The sequence below is a fragment of the Ascaphus truei genome, chromosome 21 (assembly GCF_040206685.1).
Source record: "Ascaphus truei isolate aAscTru1 chromosome 21, aAscTru1.hap1, whole genome shotgun sequence".
Classification (NCBI taxonomy): Eukaryota; Metazoa; Chordata; class Amphibia; order Anura; family Ascaphidae; genus Ascaphus; species Ascaphus truei.
In genome coordinates, this window is record NC_134503.1 from 6,592,059 (window position 1) to 6,618,151 (window position 26,093).

Here is a 26,093-nt window from a genome sequence, read left to right on the forward strand (position 1 = left end):
TAAATCAAGAGCTTTCTGTTTGGCCTGCATCCTTTGGCAGAGAGGCAAGGGGAATGATGGCAAGGGAAGCAGCATTGAATTCGTCCCATTATATGTGCGCTGGGAAACGCCTCTGCTCTTCACTCCCCAAACTGCAAGATAAAAGCACTAAGGGCCTCATGCAGAGAGCAGCGCTATTTGAAATCTCGCCATTTTCCGGGAGAAAATCGCGCTAAAAACAGCTGAAAATGGCGAGCTAGGGAAAACACGCCATTTTTTTTTTCTATTTCAAAATCTCGCCGCGCGGCTGGCGAGAAACTACATCTCGCCAGTCTGAAAAGTATCTGAATTCAGAAAGGCGCGCTCGCCATCTAGCAGGTGTTTTTGGCGCGATTTTCGTCAATTTTCTCCGCCTAGTTGGCAAGAAGCAGGAGGTCGCCGGCTATAGGGGGAAAAAAAAAAATGCGCGATTTTTTTTTTTCCCCCTTTCAGCTGCGCGCATCTCCTCATTTACAATTCTCCACATGCAGTAATGCTAAAAATAGCGGATTTCGCCCATTTCTGCATATGGAGAATAAAACTCTCCATTAAACCTACTTTTTATTCCCCTCTCCAATTTTAAAAAGCGCTGCTCTCTGCATAGGCCCCTAGGAGTCAGTCAGTCAGTGCAAAGCAACTTGGTACGTGGACTAATTTTCAGTGTGCATCTTCCTTAGAGTTTCTTAAGTGCATTTTTTGAGCTTCATACAAATAAATACCGTTTCCTATAAAACGGGTACTTAAAGCTTCGAGGACTCCTCATGTGAAATCTAGAGCAGGGGGGGCTCCAGTCTTCAAGAACCCCCAACTGGTCAGATTTTGAGGATATCCCAGCTTTCGCACAGGTGGCTCAATCAAAGACTGAGCCACCTGTGCTGAAGCAGGTACTGATTGAGCCACCTGTGCTGAAGAAGGGATATTCTTAAAATCTGACCTGAGGACTGGAGTTGAGCCCCCCTGGTCTAGAGAAGTGGTCTCAAAGCCACATTGACCACTTGAGTGCCAGTGGGGACAGGAAGGTATTACTCTGGCACAAAGGGGTAATTAAACCGGTGGTCCCACTACCGATCCCTGTGCTCTTGATTCTTTGTATACATTCACCTTCGCTGCTTGGATAACGTGCGCAATACAGAATAAACAACGATCAAGGTTATGTCGAGCAAAAAAGTTTCAAAAACCCATACAGCAGGGGTGGCCATCGCCAGTCAAGAGCCAACAGCTCAGGTTTTCAGGATATCCCTGCTTCAGCACGAGTGGCTCAATGACTGCCACCTGTGCTGAAGCAGGATATCCTGAAAATCTGACCTGCTGGTGACCCTTGAGGACTGGAGTTGGCCACCCCTGGCATACAGCAAGGCTATAACCCCCACACACATCTCTGACAGGTACACAACCCTGCCTTTCCCCAAAGTCACTTGGCATACAATGCTTCAATTGCAGCCAGGGATTCTGGGTAATGACATGCAAATGAGCACTCGCAGTGTGTCACTTTTTGCTATTCTCGAATGCACCCAAGGATGTAACCCCTTTCCGTTACAGGGACTGCCAAGTCATTGCTTTGAGACCCTACCCAGCAAGGCGCGTCCCACTGAACCCGTTTCAATGTAACACAACCAATAACAAAGAAATGTAACACGAGAGGGGGACCCCACCGCCCGGTGACATCCGCATGGGCTCGGCTCTTTCATTTCCAAAAATAAGGGAACGAAGGGAAACTCCCAGTGATGGTTCCAATGTGGAACAAAGGACCCCAACCGAGATAAGACGGGAGGGGAATTTAGGATTACATACGCTGAGAGGGCTCCTTCTATAGGGGAACAATGCAGGACAAAACTGTGTAGGAATCAGAGGCCAGTGGTGGGAATCGGTCTCAGTTTATTGATCGGCCATCGTATACGTTTAACAAATACATGTAACCCCCTTTGGTGTGTGAAGGGTCAGCAGTGCACCTTCCAGCATGGGAAGAGTTAAAGAGGACAAAGAAAGGGGGCTCCTAGATTCAGCCCTAATCCCCACTAAGGATTCTCCATGTTGCCAAATCAGTCTTCAACCGTGATGTTTAGTTTGGTGGACGAGGTCCGTGTAAGCAGCACTGCCCCTGGTGTGTGCTTGGTACCAAGAGCTCACTTTCACCCCGCTGGCAAAAAGGAACGGACAAAGATTGAAGTCTTAGCTCAGTTTCGTTGCTGGAGGTTTATGGAACATAAAAAAGGTCTATATATTAAAAATCTCCTGACTGCAAAGTGGAGCCCAAAAAAACAGCACCGAATTACCTTTAATAAATCCTATGTTGTTTTCTGCAGTGGTTTTGGTTTGCACTTGGGACAGGGGTTCTCAACTCGTCCTCAAGTCCCCCCCAACAGGTCAGGTTTGAAGGACATCCCAGCTTCAGCACAGACGGCTCAATCAGTGGCTCAGTCACTGACCACTGATTGAGCCACCTGTGCTGAAGCAGGGATATCCTGAAAACCTGACCTGTTGGTGGGCTAAGAAGGACTGGAGTGGAGAACCCATGACTTGGGAGATAAATACACCCCATGATGATCTGCAGAGAGTTACAGTGACAGCCTTAAAATCTGCCCCAGCCATGGAGCAACATTCCCACGCCCAATGGGCACAGCTGCTGCAGTGCGCCAGCGACACCTGTAAGGGAGAAGGTACAAGGATAATTGTGCGATTGCCGTACTGAAGGTGCACAGACGTTTGTATCACAAATTCATGGCGTCCCCATTCCCGTGTTCTTCTCTCTGCAGCACAGAGGGCTTTGTACATGTGCAGTTGGAATCCCGTGTGCCCAGCGCAGCACGAGCTGGGGTACTAGTTATGTGTATATTTCATGGTCGCTGCAGGGTGTAGTCCCAGATGCCGTTGGGCTTGCTCCTCTCCTGGGTTCTGCCTCTCCGCTGCTCACGTCTGCTCCTCCTCGCTCCCAGCAGCTCTGGCTCTCTTGGCCTTGGGGGCAAACCCGCTGGAGTATTCCGAGCGCAGCAGGTCCGACAAACGCTGCTTCCCCCCCATCTTCTTGCGCCCATCGGTCCTGTAAAATAGAAGGAGAACCTGGTTTAGATCTTCTAGAGTGGGCTGCTCCCCCAACTGAAGAGAAGATAACATGACACCGTCATTAACCCCCTTCGCTGCCATCAATAGATCCATAGGTCAAGCCACACTGGATGGGTCTCCATCTGAAAAGCTATTACACCTATAGTAATGAGACAGGCGTTGGATTCATTGTAGGTTGTGATACCTTGTAGTAGGCCAACAGAAGAGTGAATACCTAGTGTGCAGAGGTCTTACAACCTCACAGGTCAAGTGATGGACATTAGAAACGGGGCCACCTGGACCTTTCCTTGATTGCAACTCCGCTCTGTTCTGGGGGAGGACTTCCCCTTTAATGGAATGTTCTGCTCGGCACATCAGCCGATTCTGCTCTACAGAAGGGGACGCGATATCAAAGGGATACTGTGTTCTGTGCACACGCAACCGGCATGTGACGCGAGCTGGAGATATGAAAGAAAGCGAGAGCAACCCAGGAGAAATAAAAAGGATCTCTCTCGCTCTCTCTCCACATATGATCAAATGAAAACCAGTTTGTACAGACTCAGTCATTCTGGATTAACCCCATCCCTACCGCATTGGAATAAGCTAGGGGTGACCAACTCCAGTCCTCAAGAGCCACCAACAGGTCAGGTTTTCAGCATATCCCGGCTTCCGCACAGGTGGATCAATAAACCGCACAGGTGGCTCAGTCGAAGACTGAACCACTGATTGAGCCACCTGTGTTGAAGCAGTGACTGAGTGAGCGACCTGTCTGCTATTAGACTTTAAAGAGGCAGTCCCTCATAGCACCATATAATGGAGATCCATGCTAATGAAAGCGGTTAGTTGGGTTAACACTAGCCCGGAAGGGGTTAACTTAGTAATGGGGCACCCCGTGCTGGAACTGGGAGTTACACACTGGGGAAACCACAGGACCAGAGCTGGAGTCGTGCTAAGCAAGAGTGTCAATTATATTCTAATAAGTGTATGTTTGTTAGTCAAGTACAGCTAAACCCCGTTATAACGCGCCTTGCTATACCGCAATTCGGTTATAACGCGGTTTTCCCGTGGCTCCCGTTTGCACACTGCACACACTCACTGCACACACTCACTGCACACACTCACTGCACACACACTGCACACTCTGACCATTGCTCACACTGCACACACACTGCTCATTGCTCACACTGCACACACTGCTCATTGCTCACACTACACACACACTGCTCATTGCTCACACTGCACACACTGACACACTGCTCATTGCTCACACTGCACACACACTGCTCACACTGACACACACTGCTCATTGCTCACACTGACACACTGCTCATTGCTCACACTGCACACACTGACACACTGCTCATTGCTCACACTGCACACTGCACACACACTGCTCACACTGACACACACTACACACACACACACACACACCCTACACATATACATAAATCAGCCTTACCTTGGGGATGATTGGTGAGGCATGTGGCTGCAGGGGGGGGGCGTGCCGGTGGGGGTGGTGCTGCGGTGGAGGGGGATGATGGCTGCGGGGGCCCCCGATGCTGCGGGGGCTGGTGGGATGGCCCGGTGCAGCGCGGGGGGGCATGGGGGGGGGGGGGGGGCAGGACGACCCTGCGCTACGGCAGGGCCAGGGGGCCCTGTATTGCGGCGCGAGGGCCCTGTGCTGCGGCGGGGGGGAGCCGGACCGCAGGGGAATCCCATCTCCTGTCACGCGATGACAGGGGAAGCTGAAGCCGGAGGGGAATCCCCCCTCCCATCTCCTGTCACGCGGTGACAGGGGAAGCTGAAGCCGGAGGGGAATCCCCCCTCCCATCTCCTGTCACGCGGTGACAGGGGAAGCTGAAGCCGGAGGGGAATCCCCCCTCCCATCTCCTGTCACGCGGTGACAGGGGAAGCTGAAGCCGGAGGGGAATCCCCCCTCCCATCTCCTGTCACGCGGTGACAGGGGGAAGCCGGGACCGCGGGGTAAATATGCACTGATGCGGCGGCCATTTTTTTTTTAAATTAGCGCGACCCCGTTAGTAACGCGGTGGTCTCGGGGTGGACCCCGAGGACCGCGTTATAACGGGGTTTAGCTGTACTTACAATACTTCTTATAATTTCAGTATTTTGTTATAATACAGTATTCAGTATTTTGTTCCATTCTATTGAATATATGTGTACTAGGTGTAGCCAATGATGGATAGAGGTCAGGAAAATTGGGTAATAAAAGAGATAGTCCAATTCAGATACACGCAGATAGTTCAGGCACCCCGGCTACTGGAGTAAGATTTGGAGGAGCGGCTCAGCGAGTAAAGACAGTGACTGATAACAATAACAGAGTGTGAAGCAGGGGAGTCTGGCTCAATTCTGGCCCAATTCCGGTGTCAGCTCCGTGTGACCTTGGGCAAGTCACTTTATTTGTTTTTAAAAACAGTTTGTTTTGGGAAATCCAATTTTCAAGTCTCAAAAAGTCAGACTGAAGTATGTGTTGAAGGTCGGAGAGGCTAGGACTATGGGCCTCATGCAGAGAGCAGCGCTATTAACAATCTCGCCATTTTCCGGCGAAAATCGCGCTAAAAACAGCCGAAAATGGCGAGGTAGGAAAAAAGCGCCATTTTTTTTTTCTATTTGAAAATCTCGCCGCGCGGCTGGCGAGAAACTACATCTCGCCAGTCTGAAAAATATCCAAATTCAGAAAGGCGCGCTCGCCATCTAGCGGCTGTTTTTGGCGCGATTTTCGTCAATTTTCTCCGCCAACTAAAGTTGGCAAGAAGCAGGAGCTCGCCGGCTATAGGGAAAAAAAAAATAAAAAATTGCGCAATTTTTTTTTCTCCCTTTCAGCTGCGCGCATCTCCTCATTTACAATTCTCCACATGCAGTAATGCTAAAAATAGCGGATTTCGCCCATTTCTGCATATGGAGAATAAAACTCTCCATTAAAGCTACTTTTTCTTAAACTCTCCAATTTATTCTAGCGCTGCTCTCTGCATGAGGCCCTTAGTGCATATAGATTGTGTCATCTGCATACATGTATTGAAGATCCCTTACAAGCTGTGGGAAGAGCATTGATGAACACTGAGAAGAATTGGGGCCCTAGAATAGAGACAGGTGATATCCAGGGGGTTGGAGTTAGAGCCCGAGATAGACACATGTTGGAACCTACCCGATAGGTAAGAATGAACCCAGTTATAAAGCATGCTTCCCTTTACCAGAGCACTGGAGTTTGTTAAGCAGGATAACATGATCAACAGTGTCAAAAGCCTTTGCAAAATCTAGGAATACTGCACCAGTGAGTTGTCTCAGTTCCATTCCACACTGGATCTCATTGCAAACTTTAAGCAGGGTAGTTACCGTGGAGTGTTTGGGGCGAAAGCCAGATTGGAATTGGCTAGGGAAATTTGTCTTGGTGTAGTAATCGCTTAATTGGGAGTGAAAACATTTTTCCAGGACTTTGGATAGAATTGGAAGAAGAGAGATTGGCCTGTAGTTTGAGACAGTGTTTTTGTCCCCACTTTTGAAGATTGGGACAACTCTATCAGTTTTCCAGGTGTTAGGGATATGGCCTGCAGACAGGATAGAGTTGACTATGGAAGCAATTGGTTTGGCAATGCCTGGGGCACCAAGTTTTAGGAACTTAGATTGCAGTAAGTCGGGTCCACATTGGCTGTTTAGTTTAAATTTGAGTGCTTGTGTAATCTCCTCTTCAGATACTGGGGCAAATTGAAAATTGTGAGCAGTGTTGGGAGATGGTGGGGCTATAAGGGTACTTTCAGAACGAGGTTCATATTTGTGGTTTGGGTTGCGTTTCTCTAATAAGTTTGTAGCACACCCCACAAAGTAATCATTGAATGCATTTCCAATGTCAGTGGATTTTGTCACAGTAATATCCCCCTTAGTGATATTACTTGGTTGTTAGTGGCTAGAAGACTGAGCCACTGATTGAGCCACTGGTGTTGAAGCAGACATATCCTCAAAACCTGACCTGTTGGAGGGTGTTGAAACCCCCTGGGTTAATAGGATGCCACCAGGGATTATTACCAAACCAGCCCTGCTTTATTGCACCTTTTCTTTCTCCCCTGTGTGAAAGGGTTAATTAACGCTCTGATCCAACGCGGCTTATCCTGTTATCCTAAGCGTTGCCGGTTTCAGATGCCTGCGGGGCAATTACAGGCTGCTTCCTGCCCCCTTTCCCTTCCTGTGCTCCGGAGGTGCCTCCCCAGTAACAAGGTGATTAGAGGGACTCCACGGTGACCTTTTGTCCTGACCTCACACCTGTGTCACCTACCAGCAACCAACCCAAACATCCCTCACTCTGTACGGACCCTCCCAACACAGCTGGGCCACCTCTGCAGGCAGCAGCACCGCAGGGTGGTACTGATCCAGTAATTGCTGTAAGATTACAACCACTTGCTGAAGAAGCTGCTTCATGCACTGATTGAGCCAGCCGTGCTGAAGCAGGGATATCCTTAAAACCTGACCTGTTGGTGGCCATTGAGAACAGGAGTTGGCACCCCCTGCCATAGCGAATACACCAGGACCTGGTTTAGATCCCCTTCGGTCAGACAAACAGCAATGTGTTATAGAAACACCTTGGATAACTGGTTAGAGTCTGTCCTCACTGCCTCCCCCTGTGCCTGGCTGCTGTCCATGCTGGCTTTGAAATGCAGGAAGTGCATGTTCTTGCATATACACGAGACTCGGACGTCCTGGTCTTACTGTACACGCCAGATACACTCTCCTAAAAAAACACGCTATGATCCAGCACACCCTCATGTATTCCCACTGCCTCTGCAAATCCCCCTCTTTAGTGATCTTTAGATATCAAGCTCTTCAGAGCAGGGACGCCCCTCTCCCAAATGTTCTCTCCCCCCACCCCCCTTTCTGTAACATATTTCCCTGGTTTTAACCTCCCTCAGCCCACTTTTAAATAGCAGCTCTTGCTATGCACCTGTGAATGAACAGTCTATTAAAGGCCTTTCTCCCTCCATCAGAGGTAAAGACAGGGTTTGTAGGTAGTGATCGGACCTGTAAAAGGAGGTACATTGGCATGGGCACAGGCGTAAAAACGCTTGGATCAAAGAATTGGACTAAATGCCCCTTGTTTATAAGAGAGACAGACGTGTGTAACTATTGGGTGCAGCTTTGGGGACTTTTGTCTGTAGTTCTATACAGGAGGTCACTATCCCAGGAGCGCTCCATTAGACACAGGTATTCATGGTGCGGGGGGTTTGGGTTCGGAACTCGCAGGGACTGTGTGTTCCCCTGTATTTCGCGCCTGGGTCTGCACTATTTGAAATAATAACATACATTTTGCGCGAGAAAGGGTTAATCCAGGGCTTGTCATCACCAGTCCTCATAACCCCACAACAGGTCAGGTTTTAAGGATATCCCAGCTTCAGCACAGGGGGCTCCATCAGTCCCAGCTTCAGCACAGGGGGCTCAATCAGTCCCAGCTTCAGCACAGGGGGCTCAATCAGTCTCAGCTTCAGCACAGGGGGCTCAATCAGTCCCAGCTTCAGCACAGGTGGCTCAATCAGTCCCAGCTTCAGCACAGGGGGCTCAATCAGTCTCAGCTTCAGCACAGGTGGCTCAATCGAAGACTGAGCAACTGATTGAGCCACCTGTGAAGCAGGGATATCCTTAAAACCTGAATTGTTGGGGGGGGGGGAGGTGTCTTGAGGACCAGAGTTGAGCACCCCTGTGTTAACCATTTGGCTGCCTGAGGGGTATTCTCTGAACATTTGCTAACAGAGTGTTGGCTGAGAGACTGGCGCACCGGTAAACTTTGGGATCCCTTTGGGGACGCCCTAACCGACCTTCTGCACCCTGAACACATGCAGCCCTGACAGGCAAGGGCAGCCATAGGGATCATCATCATTACGAACAAGATGTTCAGCTTATCCCCCCCCCCCCACACGACACTCAAGTCTCTTTTTAATTGGGGGTTTAACCCGCTTTCCTTTCATCCGTGACAGGGCATGACATGAGATTATTTTGGGAGGTGGCGGGAGCTGCCCTGCCCTACCCCCTCTTTGTGGGTCTCGCTTGATAATCGGCGCGGCCGTACGCAGAAGAGGACTCTGCAAGAGCCGCGCTTATTCTTCTCCCTGACACGGAGATCCGTCTCCCGTCTCAGACAGGGGGCGGGAGGCTGGCGCGTCTGATCCTGAACTCCCAGAGTTCCAGTTTTCTTTTTTTTTTTTTTTAATGAATAAAGTGTTTCGTTAACTAAACCGTCTCCCATTCTGTTTTTATAAAATCGGGTACAGCCACGCTCATATCTTTAAGCCGCTGCAACCTCTGGGAAAGCAAATATGGAACCCCTGTCCAGCACTGCGGGAGTTAACGTCATCACTGGGCAGTTTTCTTGGGGTTTTCTTGGACAATAAGCCTTAAAAATCTACATTTAAATCCCCAGTTTTTTTTTTTAAATTGTAACTATGGCAACCTGTAATTAAACTAGGTGTACATAATTAATACACTCTACCACATTAATTACCATCCCCAAATATCTAGGCCCAATGGGGCGAGCATCAAGATTTTAAACATTAGGAAGAGACGATAGAGGTGACAGATCGTCCTAATATGGGAAATTGGGAACTGGCCGCTGTTCTGATCTCTGGTGTTTTCCCAACCTGCTTTTGTCGTGTGCTAAGCTCTCCGCTGACAAACAGGGCTCACCCATGTGATTTAGCATTCAGCAGGAAGGTTGTGCTCTAAACGATCTTTAAATTATCCCTTTTAATCTCTAACAAAAGGAAATTCAACATGGTCACGCTTCCCAGGAGCCCTCCCCAAATTCTGTTATGGGAACGCTCCCCGTTATTATGGAGAGTCCTGCGGAGGTACACGGAGCCTGCCCATGGTCCCAGTATCTCTCCTCAACGTAATCTCATGACACACCTCTTGCCTTTCACTCCGAAGCTCCATGCTGAGCTTGGCAGGCATGAAAGCCAGCCCCACGCTACGTGACGTGCCTCCTTATCTGCTAATCGCGCTATTCTTCCCTGAATGGAGCCCCTGATAAATCCCTCTAGTCACGGGGGGGGGGGGGGGGGGGGGGGGTGAGAAACTCCCGTCCTGTTATCCATCTGCCTCTGCGGGTCACAGACAGCAGGGAGAGCGACTCGGGCCTGTCCCCAGCCACTGCTGAACACAGGGGACAATGGATTAAAAGGTTTAGCAGCGGACATGAGGGAGATACATTGTCTGCGGCTCCCGTGTAAAGAGAACACTGGCTGTGCGATGCAGGAGGTTTGCACCTAAACAATGCCCTTCTTCCTCTGCCACACTGCAGGAGTTTGGTTACCAACAAATATTAAAAGGGGAAGGCTGGATTAGTGACCTTTGAAGTGACAACTCATTCTGACATGTGACAATTCCTTTCACTTCCTTGCTCCAGAAAATAAAATTGGGACAGAAGATTAGCGACACTGTACATTTCCTGATGTCCCCAGTGGTTCGTTCTTTTCGTTACCTCCTCTGCTTGGGAGACACAATGCCCCTTACCTGCTCTGCTTGGGAGACACAATGCCCCTTACCTGCCCTGCTTGGGAAACACAATGCCCCTTACCTCCTCTGCTTGGGGAACACAATGCCCCTTACCTGCCCTGCTTGGGGAACACAATGCCCCTTACCTGCTCTGCTTGGGAGACACAATGCCCCTTACCTGCCCTGCTTGGGAGACACAATGCCCCTTACCTGCTCTGCTTGGGAGACACAATGCCCCTTACCTGCCCTGCTTGGGAGACACAATGCCCCTTACCTCCTCTGCTTGGGGAACACAATGCCCCTTACCTGCCCTGCTTGGGGAACACAATGCCCCTTACCTGCCCTGCTTGGGGAACACAATGCCCCTTACCTGCCCTGCTTGGGAAACACAATGCCCCTTACCTCCTCTGCTTGGGGAACACAATGCCCCTTACCTGCTCTGCTTGGGGAACACAATGCCCCTTACCTGCCCTGCATGGGAAACACAATGCCCCTTACCTGCTCTGCATGGGGAACACAATGCCCCTTACCTGCCCTGCTTGGGGAACACAATGCCCCTTACCTCCTCTGCATGGGGAACACAATGCCCCTTACCTGCTCTGCTTGGGGAACACAATGCCCCTTACCTGCCCTGCATGGGGAACACAATGCCCCTTACCTGCCCTGCTTGGGGAACACAATGCCCCTTACCTGCTCTGCTTGGGGAACACAATGCCCCTTACCTGCCCTGCTTGGGAGACACAATGCCCCTTACCTCCTCTGCATGGGGAACACAATGCCCCTTACCTGCCCTGCTTGGGGAACACAATGCCCCTTACCTGCCCTGCTTGGGAAACACAATGCCCCTTACCTGCTCTGCATGGGGAACACAATGCCCCTTACCTCCTCTGCATGGGGAACACAATGCCCCTTACCTGCCCTGCTTGGGGAACACAATGCCCCTTACCTGCCCTGCTTGGGAAACACAATGCCCCTTACCTGCCCTGCTTGGGGAACACAATGCCCCTTACCTGCTCTGCTTGGGGAACACAATGCCCCTTACCTGCCCTGCTTGGGAAACACAATGCCCCTTACCTGCCCTGCTTGGGGAACACAATGCCCCTTACCTGCCCTGCTTGGGAAACACAATGCCCCTTACCTGCTCTGCATGGGGAACACAATGCCCCTTACCTGCCCTGCTTGGGGAACACAATGCCCCTTACCTCCTCTGCTTGGGAGACACAATGCCCCTTACCTGCCCTGCTTGGGGAAAACAATGCCCCTTACCTGCCCTGCTTGGGGAACACAATGCCCCTTACCTCCTCTGCTTGGGAGACACAATGCCCCTTACCTGCCCTGCTTGGGAGACACAATGCCCCTTACCTGCCCTGCTTGGGGAACACAATGCCCCTTACCTGCCCTGCTTGGGAGACACAATGCCCCTTACCTCCTCTGCTTGGGGAACACAATGCCCCTTACCTGCCCTGCTTGGGGAACACAATGCCCCATACCTGCCCTGCTTGGGGAACACAATGCCCCTTACCTGCCCTGCTTGGGAGACACAATGCCCCTTACCTGCTCTGCTTGGCTTTGCTCTGCTTCTTTGGATTCCCTGCTAACTGTTGGCTGAGGTTGTGCGGTGCGTCTCTCAGACCGAAACTCTTTGCCACGTGGCCAAGGTGCAGTGAGCGGATGTGGAAGATGTGCTTCAGGCTTTTGGGGTAGGTTGCGTATGACCGAATATAGGACTGCAGAGCTAGAGAAAGACAGAGCATAGTTACACCCCGGAGACTCGGCCAGGACAGACACACTGCGTTATTGGGGAAGGAGTTAGGGAGCCGAGTCCAGCTCATCACGTCATTTAAACTTTCACAAATACAAGATGTTCAGGGCATTCATACAAGTTAAAGGGAAGAATACATGACTTATCTTGAGATCAGGGACCCTGCAGAGCAGCTGGGATCAACATCCAGCAGTGAAATAGATAGCACAAACGTCAAAGGATTCTGCAGCACTCTCTGGTAGATATAAATCCGGTTTAATGCATCAGGCAAGCATAAGGGGTCAGTACAAGAATGGGGGAGCGAAGTTTCGGACCTCCTGGTCCTTTATCTAGCTCCTGAGCTAGATAAAGGACTGGGAGGTCCGAAACGTCACTCCCCCATTCTTGTACTGACCCCTTACGCTTGCCTGATGCGTTAAACAAAAAAAGATGCCCAAAGCTACTTCCAATGTGACAAAAATACACAGTGCAATACCTATATATTCTCTTGAAAAAGGGACATTTAGTTCAACCCTTTGGTTGATGCATGAAACTTGATTTATAGCTACCAGAGAGTGCTGCAGAACCCTTTGACCTTTGTGAGATAAATATATATAACATCAGCACTACAAATGACAAGAATATATCTATATAAAACCAAGAAATAGCAGTGAGTATGCGCAGAAGCCCTGATGAAGGTCGCTGCATGGACCGAAGCGTTGGTCATGAATATGGATACAGTATGTTCTAATAAATCTGTGTGTTAACAGTAATCTGCAGTGTGGTCTCTCCTTCCTGCCGCTGTGTTTGGGTGAAGTACGCGTGTATACACACACACACACACACACACACACACACACACACACACACACACACACACACACACACACACACACACACACACACACACACATAGTTGTCTTTAGTTCTCAATGTTTCCGACCAAACAGGACAGAATCAGACATTTGGTCTTGCTGTTCTCTCTGGGACCAAGACTCCGCGGGCGTTCGGCTACAGACAGAGCCGCAGCTGCTGGACGCTCAGCTGCGGCCGATACGCCAATTTGGTAAGTTGCTTTAAGGATTCATTCAGCGGTATGGGGCTTAAGGATAGTGGCTTTAGAGTAAAGGGTTAAGTTTTTGGGTAACGGGTAGCGTTAGTGGTTAAGATTAGGGGTGTTTAGGGTAAGGTTAGGGACTTACCTTGGCGGTGGCGACAGATCCCGGCGGCAAGGCGAGTAGCAGCTATACACCAGCGGAGATTTAGTCGTGGCAAAAACGTCCACCACCAAATGTCCTATTCCACAACAGGAGCCTCTCTCTGCCCTCGAGAAAGGTTCCCTGGTGCGGCCAAAACGATGAGAAATAAAGACAACTATCTTTCCACATAGGAGCCTGTCCCCTTCTTATCATACGTTTGTGTACAAAACACACACACACACACCTAGGGAACATATAGCAAGGCCAATGTTGGCAGGTGCTCACGTCATACAGGGCATATAGAAAATATACTCCGCCAGGTTCCAAGGAGCGAGGAAGACGACGTAGCACGCAGGCTTAAAAATATAAATAGATGTGTTCTTCTTCCTTACTCATTGGAACCTGATGGAGATATATATATATATATATATATATATCCATTATATAGACTGTTGATGAGACAGAGATTGAGCGAGTCCTGCATTCCCTTCTTTGAACCTCTAACAACCAGTTGCTAAATTCGGGTGACCTTCACATTATCACCCCTTCATCAGGCCCCGCATTGTCAGCCTGTGTGCAGGGGGGCTACAGGTGAGTCACGCAGTGCTCCCATTCTCAGCCTTGCGCCCGTAGCTCCCCTCCCCGCTTCCTGTTCTGACAGGCAGGGCTTACAGGGAGCTCAGCAGTAATCTGCTGCTGCTGCCGCTGGATATTGGCGTTTATGAACAGTAATGAAGGTAAAAAGTGTCATTTTGGAAGCTGCTGGCTGCCTGGTCCCTGGGAAGCCGTGTGTTAGGAATAAAGATTCTCTCTCTCTCTCTCAATATTGTTATTAGAGGGAGAGGCACATGGCCCAGGCTCGATCAACAGCATGCGGACGTACCATAGCCTGGTGGTGAAGACTATGGCATTGATGTAGGGGAGGAGGAGAGGGGCAGCATGCAGGTGGACGGAGCATAAAGGGCTTCTCACAAAAATACAGTCACACACAACACAGCAGTTCTGCTCAGTGTCCTAACCCTCATCTTTCATTCCTGAGTTTTACATGGCGAATTCATACAGTGTATGGCATAGACCAGGGGCTGCCAACTCCAGTCCTCAGGGGCCACCGACAGGTCTTCAGGATATCCCTGCTTCTGCTCAGATGGCTCAATTAGAGGTCCAGGCAAAGACTGAGCCACTTGTGCTGAAGCAGGGATATCCTAAAAAAGTGACCTGTTGGGGAGCCCTTGAGGACTGGAGTTGGCCGCCCCCCTTGCGCATACCTACAACTACCCTAAATATGAAAGGAACCCCCGGGGGTCAAATAGAGCCGGAGGTTCTACAAATCGGCCCCAGAACTCCATTCATTGAGAAGTTTACATACATGAACCCTTATAATGATCCCACTGTGTATTAGGTGACGATCCCACTGTGTATTAGGTGACGGACCCGCTATGTATTAGGTAATTACACAGAATTTTGCACTGGTTATTGATTTTTGTTTTATACTACACCTTCACCTATACTACACCTTCCTATCACTGGAACGTTGCCAAACTTTTCCCCGTGCGCACCCCTGCCGGCTCTCCTCGGCGCCTCGCGCCCCCCCCCCCCCCCTGCTTGACCCCGGCGTCAAATGACGTCATATTGCCATGGTAACGTGACGTCATTTGACGCTGTGTTATAGAGGCTTTGCGCGGTCCCCCGGTATTTAATTTAAATGCCTGGGGGGAGAGCGCGGGACCTCTATAACCGCCCGCGCCCCCCAGTTTGCGCAGCACTGCCACAGAGTGAATAGGGCTGGATTTGTCTAACACCTTGTCATTGACTCATTGTTACTGGCATGGCGCAGAGCGGCACGTGTGGGGGAGAAACAACACCAAATCCCGGCGATGGAAACCTCCCCCAGGGGAAACAGAACACCATAGTACCATTCGGGCCCCGATTAGAAGGCAGTGTTTAAATATAAATAAAGTTGTGTTGAGAAGTACATGTGTGGTGGGTGTTGGGTTGAGAGCTGGCAGGGATTGTGTGCTTGGAAAGTACACACTCACCTTATGAATGGGGTCCGTCCACTTTGCAAGCCAAGCGGCAGTCAGCTGTATGTGTTAGGAGGGCAACATGGAGGAAGCTTCACTTTGGGGGCCCGAGGCAGCCATGTTGCTTGGGGCAGGATGGTCAAACCCAGACACACAGAGACGCAGAATGTGTGTGTGTGTTTGTGTGTGCGCAAGTGTGTACAAACTGTTTTCTTTTCAGCGGCTTCTGAAATTAGGGGGTCCCCATATTTTCGGGGTCACCCTATAATCAGGCAAATGTAGTACATTTCAATTCTTCTGCAGATTATTGGCACAACATAATTAAACCCGGAAGTAACAGATGTATCGGATTTAGAGTTCAATAGATTCCATTCTCGCTCTGCTGACTACCCCAGCTGGAGGCCGAAACGCACGTTACTTAGAAGTTCAGTTCTGTTGCATGGTAACCTGTAATAGAATTGTAACACGTACAGTGTGCAATAGTGTTTCCTGTGGTGTGGGTATAATGAGCCTTGCTCCCAGCAAGTTCACAGCTAAACCTTTTTTGGGGGGGCGGGGAGGGGGGGGAAGGGGGAGGGAAATAGCCTACAAAAAGGTACACACAGAATAGGGGTTCACCACTGCCCAACTGCTCTTCCCAAAGTTAGCAAACGTGATGGATAGGTCGGTTTGAGAGCCTTTTCAGGACCTGTAGTGCTCACCTTTCTTTGCCCATAATGATGTATCTGCACTGGCATGCACATAATCTTCAAACTTTGTCTGCAGGACGGTGGCTCTCTCCCGCACAGCCTGAGGGTCGGTTGCCTTGGGTTTCTGCAGGGAGGCATCAGGTTGTGCAAAAGGGAGGGGGGGAGGGGGGGAAAGGCATGGGGAGGTGGGTGGCAGGGGGTTGAAGGGAGGGAGGCATGGGGAGGTGGTGGGCAGGGGTTTGAAGGGAGGGAGGCATGGGGAGGTGGTGGTCAGGGAGGCATGGGGAGGTGGTGGGCAGGGGGTTGAAGGGAGGGAGGTGGTGGGCAGGGGGTTGAAGGGAGGGAGGCATGGGGAGGTGGTGGGCAGGGAGTTGAAGGCAGGGAGGCATGGGGAGGTGATGGGCAGGGGGTTGAAGGGAGGGAGGCATGGGGAGGTGGTGGGCAGGGGGTTGACGGGTGGGAGGCATGGGGAGGTGGTGGGGGGGGGGGTTGAAGGGAGGGAGGCATGGGGAGGTGGTGGGCCGGGGGGGAGGCAGAGGAAGGTGGTGGGCAGGGGGGGGAGGTGGTGGGCAGGGGGTTGAAGGGAGGGAGGGAGGCATGGGGAGGTGGTGGGCAGGGGAATGAAGGGAGGGATGTATGGGGAGGTGATGGGCAGGGGGAGGGGGGTGAGGGGGAGGAATTAAATGAAAAGACAGAGAGTGAAGGCAGTGAATAATAAAGCAGTTTAGACTAGATTTAATAACAGTAAAATGACACAGTAACCGCCTCTAGGGCCGACTAGGGTAATCCCTCCAATATTAATGGTAAAGGAAGAAAAATTACATTGTAATAAAAATGTTACGGGAGTAGGAGGGGGAGGGGGGGAGGGTGCACACAGGGAGTGAGGGGGGAGCACACACACCGATATGAGAGAGAACAGGGGAATGCACACGCATATTAATACAGTATATTTATATCATTAGTAAAGCAAACGAGGGACTGCGGCTTTAATTCTAACACGTCTGTAACTGCGGATGGGATATTCCCGGCCTCTCTGCTTCTTGCTGCCCCTGTAATTCTCTCTTTGTATTGAATAGCAGTATATATTAATATTATATAGAATTATCTATTATGTACATCTTCAGATTATAAGCAGTATATATCAGGTGTTTGCAGATGGGGGTCTAAATTTAAACATTATCAGGCGTTTTATACTGTAATATACAGCAGATGTTAAGTACCAGAGAAGCCGTGTTGTGGCTGAGTGCTTTCGTGCCTTTGCTTCCCCGCTGCACCTTTAAGCACTTCTCCCAACTTCTCGGCGTAACTTTCCCCCTCTCTTATTTTTTTTATTATTATTATTTTTTTTTTAATATGAAATGCAAAATTACACTGGTTACCCTTTCCCAGGTGGACACAATCCAGCGGTTATTAAAACTAAAGCACTTTAATAACGAAAAAATAAAAAATCTCAGCTCTCCCCCCCCCCCCCCCCCTCATACACACAACCTCCTCCCCCTAACGTCTCCAAATTAATGAGAAGAGAGAGAGAAAGGGGGGGGGGGAGGCGCACGGGGGGGAGAGAGGGGTGCATGGTAAGTGTGTGAGAAGAACAGTTGTTGGAGTAATATTGAAGAGCAGGCTGGCCAGGGCTGAATAAGCCCAAAAACCCTGGTGAAGCGTTAAACAAACAAAGCTGCAGCCCGGGCTGAATCCCCTCTCTTGTTACTGTATACAGTCTGTAACAGGGCTCAGAATAGATCTGAGAGCCGGGGGGGAAGGCGAGAGGCGCTTCAGAATTCCAATAAAGACCTCAAATTAAAGGCGGCCCCGCTGTGAATTCCGGGAGAAAATTAAAGAGTGCTCAGGCTTAAGTGACAGAAGACTTGTCTCAATGTCACAACTGCCAGGGGATTAGAGGTAATATGGCAATATATTACAAAGGGAGGGATGGGGGGGGGGGGGGGGAGAGGGGGGACCACGGTGGATGCTTCTTCCCTTTAGGTTTGCCGTTCTCCTTGGGTGACGTCCTGTGCTGTCTCGCCAGCGAAGGAAGAACGGAGTGGCAGGGAAGATGGTGGACGGGGTGGGCAGCAGAGACGGGATGGAGGAAGGAGAAGAGGCCAACGGGGACCCGTCGGAAGTTTGGGGGGTGGGGGGGAGAGGAGAGCCGGGTAATATCTTGGTTGGAGAAGGGAGGAAGTGATGGGAACTGGAAGGGAGCAGAGGATGGCAGGAGGCCTGGTATGAAGGGATTGGCGGTGGGTGCAAGGCATTTCCCAGCAATAATGTGTTAGGACACCATAAGTCTATTAACCCTTTGAGTGCCCCAGGACGTAGTCATGTCAAGGGGACTGGTACCCCGGGAAACGGGGGCGGGGTCTCATGACGTAGTGACTGCATCATGCTCAAAGGGCTTGTCCTTTCAGGGGTTAGATTTTCCCATGGAGTGCAGGACCTGATCCAAGCAGCGAGGGAACGGAGGAGGGTCCCTCCTCTTCCAATGCCTCCAAAATGGCCGCCGCGGTCACGTGACCACACTGTGCCACTCAGCCACCATGACCCCTCCTGCACTCAAAGGGTTAATTGTTGTGTTATAATGCGGTATTATTTCATATGATTAGGATGGGGTGCACAGTTCCTCCCAGGCTGGGGGTTTCGATTTGTCTAAAAACCCATAATCCTCACCTTGCTTCCGGGACGCGCGATTTTCAAAAAATCCACCGTCAGGAGGTTGGCCAAAATCTCCTCCATCTTCATCTCGGAGACGCTGAAAGAAATGTGGCGGGAAGGGATAAGGAGATCGGTCAGAAATCTGAGCGCGTCAACTCTATGACATCACGACGAGGCTCTCTGCTCATTTCAGAGCGCACATTTGCACCCTTCGTAACATTATGTCGGTCCCTCGGGACGGAACTATGGGCTAAAAGCCCGAAAATAAATATTTCTCCAGGAGCTGTCCAACCGGGGCCCAGCGTGAACTAACGCAGGTGAAAGGCATCATGGGAATATCCCTGTGTTGAAATAACACTGCGTTTCCTTTCTGTTGGATGACAACAACCAAAAACCGGCGATAAAAATGAACGAACAAGTGGAATTATTTGTAGGAACAGTTTTTTGTCATCTCTCTATTCCTGATCGTAATACAAATCGACAATGGCTGAACGAAGCGTGAACGCCCACGTGACTTCTTCCTGGTGAATACATTCCGACCGCCATTTTGTTTTGGACCATTTTGTTGACGTAATAACATGCCAACATTGCGGTGTAAATATAGAAAAAATAGGCTAAAGCGCTCCAATGCCAGGAATAAAAGAATATTATAAGCCAAAACCACTTCATCCAAGGTATAAGGAATGAGTAATAGTATTAGTACATAATGACCACTTGTATCGGTACTATCCTCCTGAAGACAAGTGGTAGATGGTACAAGCCCACCCACAATCAGTCTCATTGGCAGGTTCCCCTGAATAATAAGCAATACCTACAAATCCTGGGAGTGGTAGGCAGGCTGTGCAGCTTCCAATATTGTAGTAAGCAGGAATAAGTGGTGAAACAAAGCGCACAAGCAAAAAAGGAGCAGGAAGGACCCAGAATCAAAAATAGAATAAAAGGGCACTTTAATGTGACAAAAGACCCATCCAACGCGTTTCGAACGTCACAGCGAAACGCGTTGGATGGGTCTTTTGTCACATTAAAGTGCCCTTTTATTCTATTTTTGATTCTGGGTCCTTCCTGCTCCTTTTTTGCTTGTGCGCTTTGTTTCACCACTTATTCCAGTGTAAATATAGGCAAGGAACGCGTACAAAGAAGGCAAACAGCAAATAAATGATATTACCCACGTGGCATTTCCTGGCGCCACGGTGCAATATTATACTGCAGAGTAAGTGAGTACTTGGGTATTAGGGGATACCTTTGTTATTTGGACTAACCATTGATAGAAGACAAGCTTCTGAGAGTTCTGCTCTCTTCCTCAGGTCAGCAATACTATTAAAAGCTTGTCTTATAATATCGAGCCAGCCCAAATACAGCAAAGTATCAGCTAATACTGAAGTACTCACTTACTCTGCACTATGGCAACTGGAGTAACACGGCCATTTTCACGTAATGTAATACTATAGAAATGTGATGGGACACGCGTCAAAGGAAAAAATAAAACAGCCTATTCAGTTATCATAAATAAATATGTTTACACTTATTTAAATTGGACAAAAATTAGCCAATAATCTCACCATACAGAAAAATCCCAAACCCTGTATCAATACAGGTACAAAGTCCCCAAACCGTGTGTACAGAAGATATACAAATAAATAGAGCTACAATATAAAGATACTCGACATTTTGGGCCACAAAAGCAGCTATTTAAGTGTCTTATTGATACATATTGCAGCTTTATTTATTTGTATATAAACATTATATCAGCCGAGAGGAAGGCGTCATTGTGCGGCGCCTCCACCGCGGAGGTGTCTGCACGGAGCGCCGCTCTCACCCGATCTTGTGAGCCGCCAGCGTGCGCATGTAGTCGCTCTCTGATGGGATGAGGATGAGCAGGCTGCTCCCGTGAGCTCCCAGCCGCGCAGTGCGTCCAACGCGGTGGATGTATTCGGCGGCGGACGACGGCGCGTTGTACTTGGGAGAAAGAAAACAAACGTGGAAAGAATGAATGGAAACGGATACATAGAGAGAGGGAGGGGTGAAAGAGACAGAGGGCGAGACAGGAGGGAGGGGGCGAGACAGGAAAGAGGGGGCGAGACACTAGGGAGTGGGCGAGACAGAGGGCGAGACAGGAGGGAGGGGGCGAGACAGGAGGGAGGGGGCGAGACACTAGGGAGGGGGCGAGACACTAGGGAGGGGGCGAGACACTAGGGAGGGGGGAGACAGGAGGGAGGGGGCGAGACAGGAGGGAGGGGACGAGACAGAGAGAGGGGGCGAGACAGAGAGAGGGGGCGAGACAGAGGGAGAGGGCGAGACAGAGGGAGAGGGCGAGACTGAGGGAGAGGGCGAGACAGAGGGCGAGACAGAGGAGTGAGAAAGAGAGAGGAGTGAGTGAAGTGAGAAAGAGTGAGAGAGAAGTGAGAGAGTGAGAGAGGAGTGAGGAGAGGAGTGAAGAGAGAGGAGAGATTTGCACACAGCGAGTGACCAATTCCTGGGATGACTCGTAGAACCCCAATTACACTGGAGTTAAGTCCCAAATATAACAATGTCTTCTGGCCTTCTCAAACAGCCGCTGAGAAATGCATCAGCCTGGCACGAGAGAGATCAGCTCAGAAGTGGCTGTCAGGAGAGCGTGGCTGTCAGGAGAGCGTGGCTGCCTGACACGTCAAGGCAAAACGCCTGCTAGATTTGCTAGATAATGGGCCCCATCTCTCAGGCACCTGCCCGTCTCCCTCTCTCCTCTTCCACTCCTCTCCCTGTCTCATCGTTAGCCTGCGAGCATCTGTTCTCTGAGACACCGGCAGGCTCGGCGCCTGAGAAGTTGGAAGGCTTCAACCCTCCTCTTGATTAGCGAGCAGGGCCGTGTCCTGTCAGACCGTCGTCACCAGTATTGGTACCTATACATAGCAGTGCTACCTGCAGACGCACAAGGTGCAAGACACTCACAGCTGAGCAGACATGGTCCAGTCCTGCAAACTCTCTCACCCTCAGCGAACTGGAGTCAGAACATTTCCATGCAAATATTGTAGCCCACAAATTATTATTATTTTGGTCCTTGCCTTTAGCAGCTACACATGAATAGAGAATTATTAGTCAGCTAGGAGAGGAGGCGCGGCTCAGTGAGTAAAGACACTCAGTAAACAATTACACTGAGTTTGAATCAGGGGAACCTGGTTCAATTCCCGGTGTCGGCTACTTGTGACCTTGGGCAAGTCACTTTCTCTCTCTGTGCCTCAGGCACCAAAATCATAGATTATAAATTAATTTGGGCAGGGTCTATGTCTGTAATAATCCTATGTTCAGCGTACCGCGCGCTACACGTTAATCGTGACGCGCTTTGAGTCCCATTGGGAGGAAAGCGCCATATGAAATAAAGTTATTAGTGGAGCGTGATTGGCATCAAGATGACCAGGAAGGGAAATCCTAGAAGACCCGTGGGCAGACATATGATGTCATAAACACGCCGACGCAACAGCTGCTCTGTGCCATACGACTCACGGGCGCTCACCTGCACTATCCAGGTCACCTGGGGAAGGTCCAGCCCCCGCGCTGCTACATCCTGCAGGAGGCGGAAAAAGAGCAATCAATAAACAGAAAGGCCAGAGGCCAGGACAGAAAGGCACTTCTTACCTGTGCAACGGTGACTACAGCCCTATAACTAAGCCCCATCATCCACCTGTTTCCAACTTCTTAGCACTTAAGAAGTGTGGCTATCATTTAATGATCACAGCAGGTATGACAGGATAACGAGACAGATTAAATCATTACCAGGGAACAGCACAATCATTATTACAGCCACTGCACGCCAACCAAGCTCTTCCAGGACAAGACGTGGCCGTTAGAAAACAATAACCCTATGAGTTGCAAGGCCCCGAGGATGTGAATTCCCACAAGGACGGCCGTCTGCCCTCTCCTAACACCGCGGGGATTCAGGCGTGTTCACAGAGCGGCGAGTGGTTAGGAAAGCTGCAGATAGGGGATGTAGACTGCTCCGCAGTGTTAGTGCGCACGGAAAATGCAGAGAATGGACATGCTGCAGGGGCAGGACTAAGTTACATGTATGTCAAAGTCATACATGTAACCGAGGTTCAGAGACTGGGCTGTGGTCTTCAGCAATAAATATGAGCTTGAGTCATGGGTGTATAAGAAGAAAAATGTAAGGAGAGGGGGGCGCTGGGGGTCGGAGAATAGCAGAGAAGGTTACAGTGTGCAACGGAGGTGCAGAGACAAAGCTGCGCATGCAGGCTGCAGAGCTGCGCGCGTGCGTGGGGGGCAGAGGCGCGTGCGTGGGGGGCAGAGGTGCGTGCGTGGGGGGCAGAGCTGCGTGCGTGGGGGGTGCAGAGTGGTGTGTATATGGGGTGCAGAGCTGTACGTACATGTGCGTGTGGAGTGCAGAGCTGTGCATGCAGTGCTGTATGTGCATGTGCGTGCAGAGCCGCGCATATTAGCTGTGCGCACACGTGTGTATGGGGTGCAGAGCTGAACGTACATATGCATGCAGGGAGCGGTGTGGAGAGGGCAGAGCTGCATGTGCATGGCGCAGAGCTAGCGTAAGCACGGGGTGCAGAGCTGCGCGTACCAGCTCAGAACGGAGGTTAGGGTAAGTGGGAGCGGTTGGTGCAGGGCGTGGCTAACGGTCATCAAATAAACCCTGTGTGCCGCGAGAGTCACCCGAGTGCGGCTCACAAGATCACATTACCAACGTGTACACCGAGCCTGCGCTGCCGGATTAGTGGAAGAGGACGCAAGAAGCCGCCTGCAAACATTTCCGTCCGCGGACAAAGTCCTAGACGCCTCCTTGCCTCCCCCTGGCAGCACGCCCATCTGCAGCTAAAGGAAGGAAGCAAAAAGGTCATTTAGAAAATGTTTTGCTGTTTACTCAGCCACGCTAACTCATGTTGCCATTTTGTGGAGCCTCCAGCCAAGAGGCCCGGCCTCCTACGCTTCGCTCAGCCTGCCTTGATTACGCAGCCCAATCTGTCGCTGTGACGACGGGGGGCTCTTCCCTGCTGATGGCTCTCTACTCTCTGCAATAATGACTTTTGGCAGGCCAGGAAGGGCGGAACGGCTGCCTCGCTCTCTCTGGCGGAGGCGCTGAAGGCCCCCGCTTGCCCTGCTAGCTGCCATACTTGGTGAACTTTCTACGGCAAATAAATGAGTCATTTTAATCCGGCTGACAGGCGGGCACCTGAGCAAGCTGACTTCCATCTGTGCCTTCCAGGCCTGACGGAGGCTGCTCAGAGCCAGGGACGGAGCGCGCAGTGTCCAGATCCACAATAGCCTAACTCGGTGTCATCACCACGTCCCAATCCTGTCCAAGTCAGCAAATTCTGGTTCTCAAGAGCCTGTGTAATGTGTGTGTGTGTGTGTATCATGTGTATGTATCGTGTGTATGTATATATACTCACACACACATATATGTATTCTCTCTCTCTCTCTCTCTCTCTCTCTCTCTCTCTCTCTCTCTCTCTATATATATATATACACACATATACACACACACACATATACACACGTGTGTGTGTGTATATATTTGTATGATCCATCTTTCCCTCTCATACATATACACACACACACACACACACACACATATATATATATATATATACACATATACATATACATATATATATATATACACACACACAAACGTGTGTGTGTGTGTGTGTGTGTGTGTGTGTGTGTGAATAAATATATATGTGTGTGTATTCATTTGAATAAAGCTGCACTCTTTTACAGTGCGGGGAGGGGAGGGGAGGGCGGCTTGGTGGAATGTTGACTAAACTGCAGTCCTCAAGGGCCACCAACAGGCCAGGTTTTCAGGATATCCCTGCTGCAGCACAGGTGGCTCAATCAGTGGCTCAGTCAAAGACTGAGCCACCTGTGCTGAAGCTGGGCCTGTTGGTTTGCCCTTGAGGACTGCAGTTGGCCACACCTAGACTAGACGCTCGAGCAAGGAGTTGCCAGGCCCCTCTGGCGCCCAAGGGGTTAAGCAACGCTCCTCCTCCCGTCTGCCGTCGGCTAAGCCGTTTTCGGCTCTAATTACTCCAGATAGCTGTAATTTACAAGTTGGTGGTGGGTAGGAAGCTCCGAGCTTCACACGTTCTCCCCATCAACAGCTGCCTCTATTAGGGAGCTAATTGTGCAGCCTTCTGTAGCATGCAGCAGGTCCGCGGCCGTGCAATCGTGCGCACAAACTGGCTGCTGCTGCTGCTGCAGCGTGCCAGAGCCGCGCAGAAGAGATATTAAACGCAGCCGTCTCCTGCCAGTGGAGGGGAGATGAAGGGCATCCAAGGACCGAGACATTGGCTCATTTCAATTGTAAGCTCTTTCTGCACAGAGAATATTTACACCGGTTTGGATTGGATTGCTGTATCCGGGGCTGTGTACACAGAGCAGTCTGAATACAAGAGTTATTGTCACTGTTCAGCCGACAATCCCGGCCGCACAGACTGGCTGGATATGCCCTTATCCAAGATCTCTTCCCATCCCTTTCACTGCTACAGTATGTCCGCTGAAATAAACAGTACCCCAATTCTCTCTCTCGGAATAAACAGCACCCCGATTCTCTCTCTCTCGTGGAATAAACAGCACCCTGATTCTCTCTCTGTCGGAATAAACAGCACCCCGATTCTCTCTTGTGGAATAAACAGCACCCCGATTCTCTCGCTCGGAATAAACAGTACCCCAATCCTCTCTCTCGGAATAAACAGTACCCCAATCCTCTCTCTCGGATATAAACAGTACCCCAATCCTCTCTCTTAGAATAAACAGTACCCCAATCCTCTCTCTTTGAATAAACAGTACCCCAATCCTCTCTCTTAGAATAAACAGTACCCCAATCCTCTCTCTTAGAATAAACAGTACCCCAATCCTCTCTCTTAGAATAAACAGTACCCCAATCTTCTCTCTCAGAATAAACAGTACCCTGATTCTCTCTCTTAGAATAAACAGTACTCCGATTCTCTCTTTCTCTCAACAGTACCCCAATCCTCCCTCTCTCTTAGAATGAACAGTACCCCAATTCTCACTCTCTCGGAATAAACAGTACCCCAATCCCCTCTCTCTGAATAAACGGTACCCCAATCCTCTCTCGGAATAAACAGTACCCCGATTCTCTCTCTCTCTCGGAATAAACAGTACCCCAATTCTCTCTCTCGGAATAAACAGTACCCCAATCCTCTCTCGGAATAAACAGTACCCCAATCCTCTCTCGGAATAAACAGTACCCCAATCCTCTCTCGGAATAAACAGTACCCCG

At 50.2% G+C, this 26,093-nt stretch overlaps 1 protein-coding gene across 2 annotated transcripts in view; it reads right to left on the reverse strand.

Annotated features, from left to right (window-relative positions):
* Window positions 1-1,876: 1,876 nt before the first annotated feature.
* The window catches only part of DDX31 (DEAD-box helicase 31), a 38,519-nt gene continuing 14,302 nt past the window's right edge, over window positions 1,877-26,093 (reverse strand). For both annotated transcript variants that reach the window (XM_075578750.1, XM_075578751.1), the window contains exons 15-20: window positions 22,341-22,391; window positions 20,667-20,806; window positions 18,866-18,947; window positions 16,211-16,322; window positions 12,103-12,283; window positions 1,877-3,055 (exon numbers count right to left, since the gene is read on the reverse strand). In XM_075578750.1, the coding sequence (XP_075434865.1) occupies window positions 2,926-3,055; window positions 12,103-12,283; window positions 16,211-16,322; window positions 18,866-18,947; window positions 20,667-20,806; window positions 22,341-22,391 (696 nt within the window). In that variant the 3' untranslated portion in view covers window positions 1,877-2,925. The remainder of the gene's footprint in view (window positions 3,056-12,102; window positions 12,284-16,210; window positions 16,323-18,865; window positions 18,948-20,666; window positions 20,807-22,340; window positions 22,392-26,093) is intronic.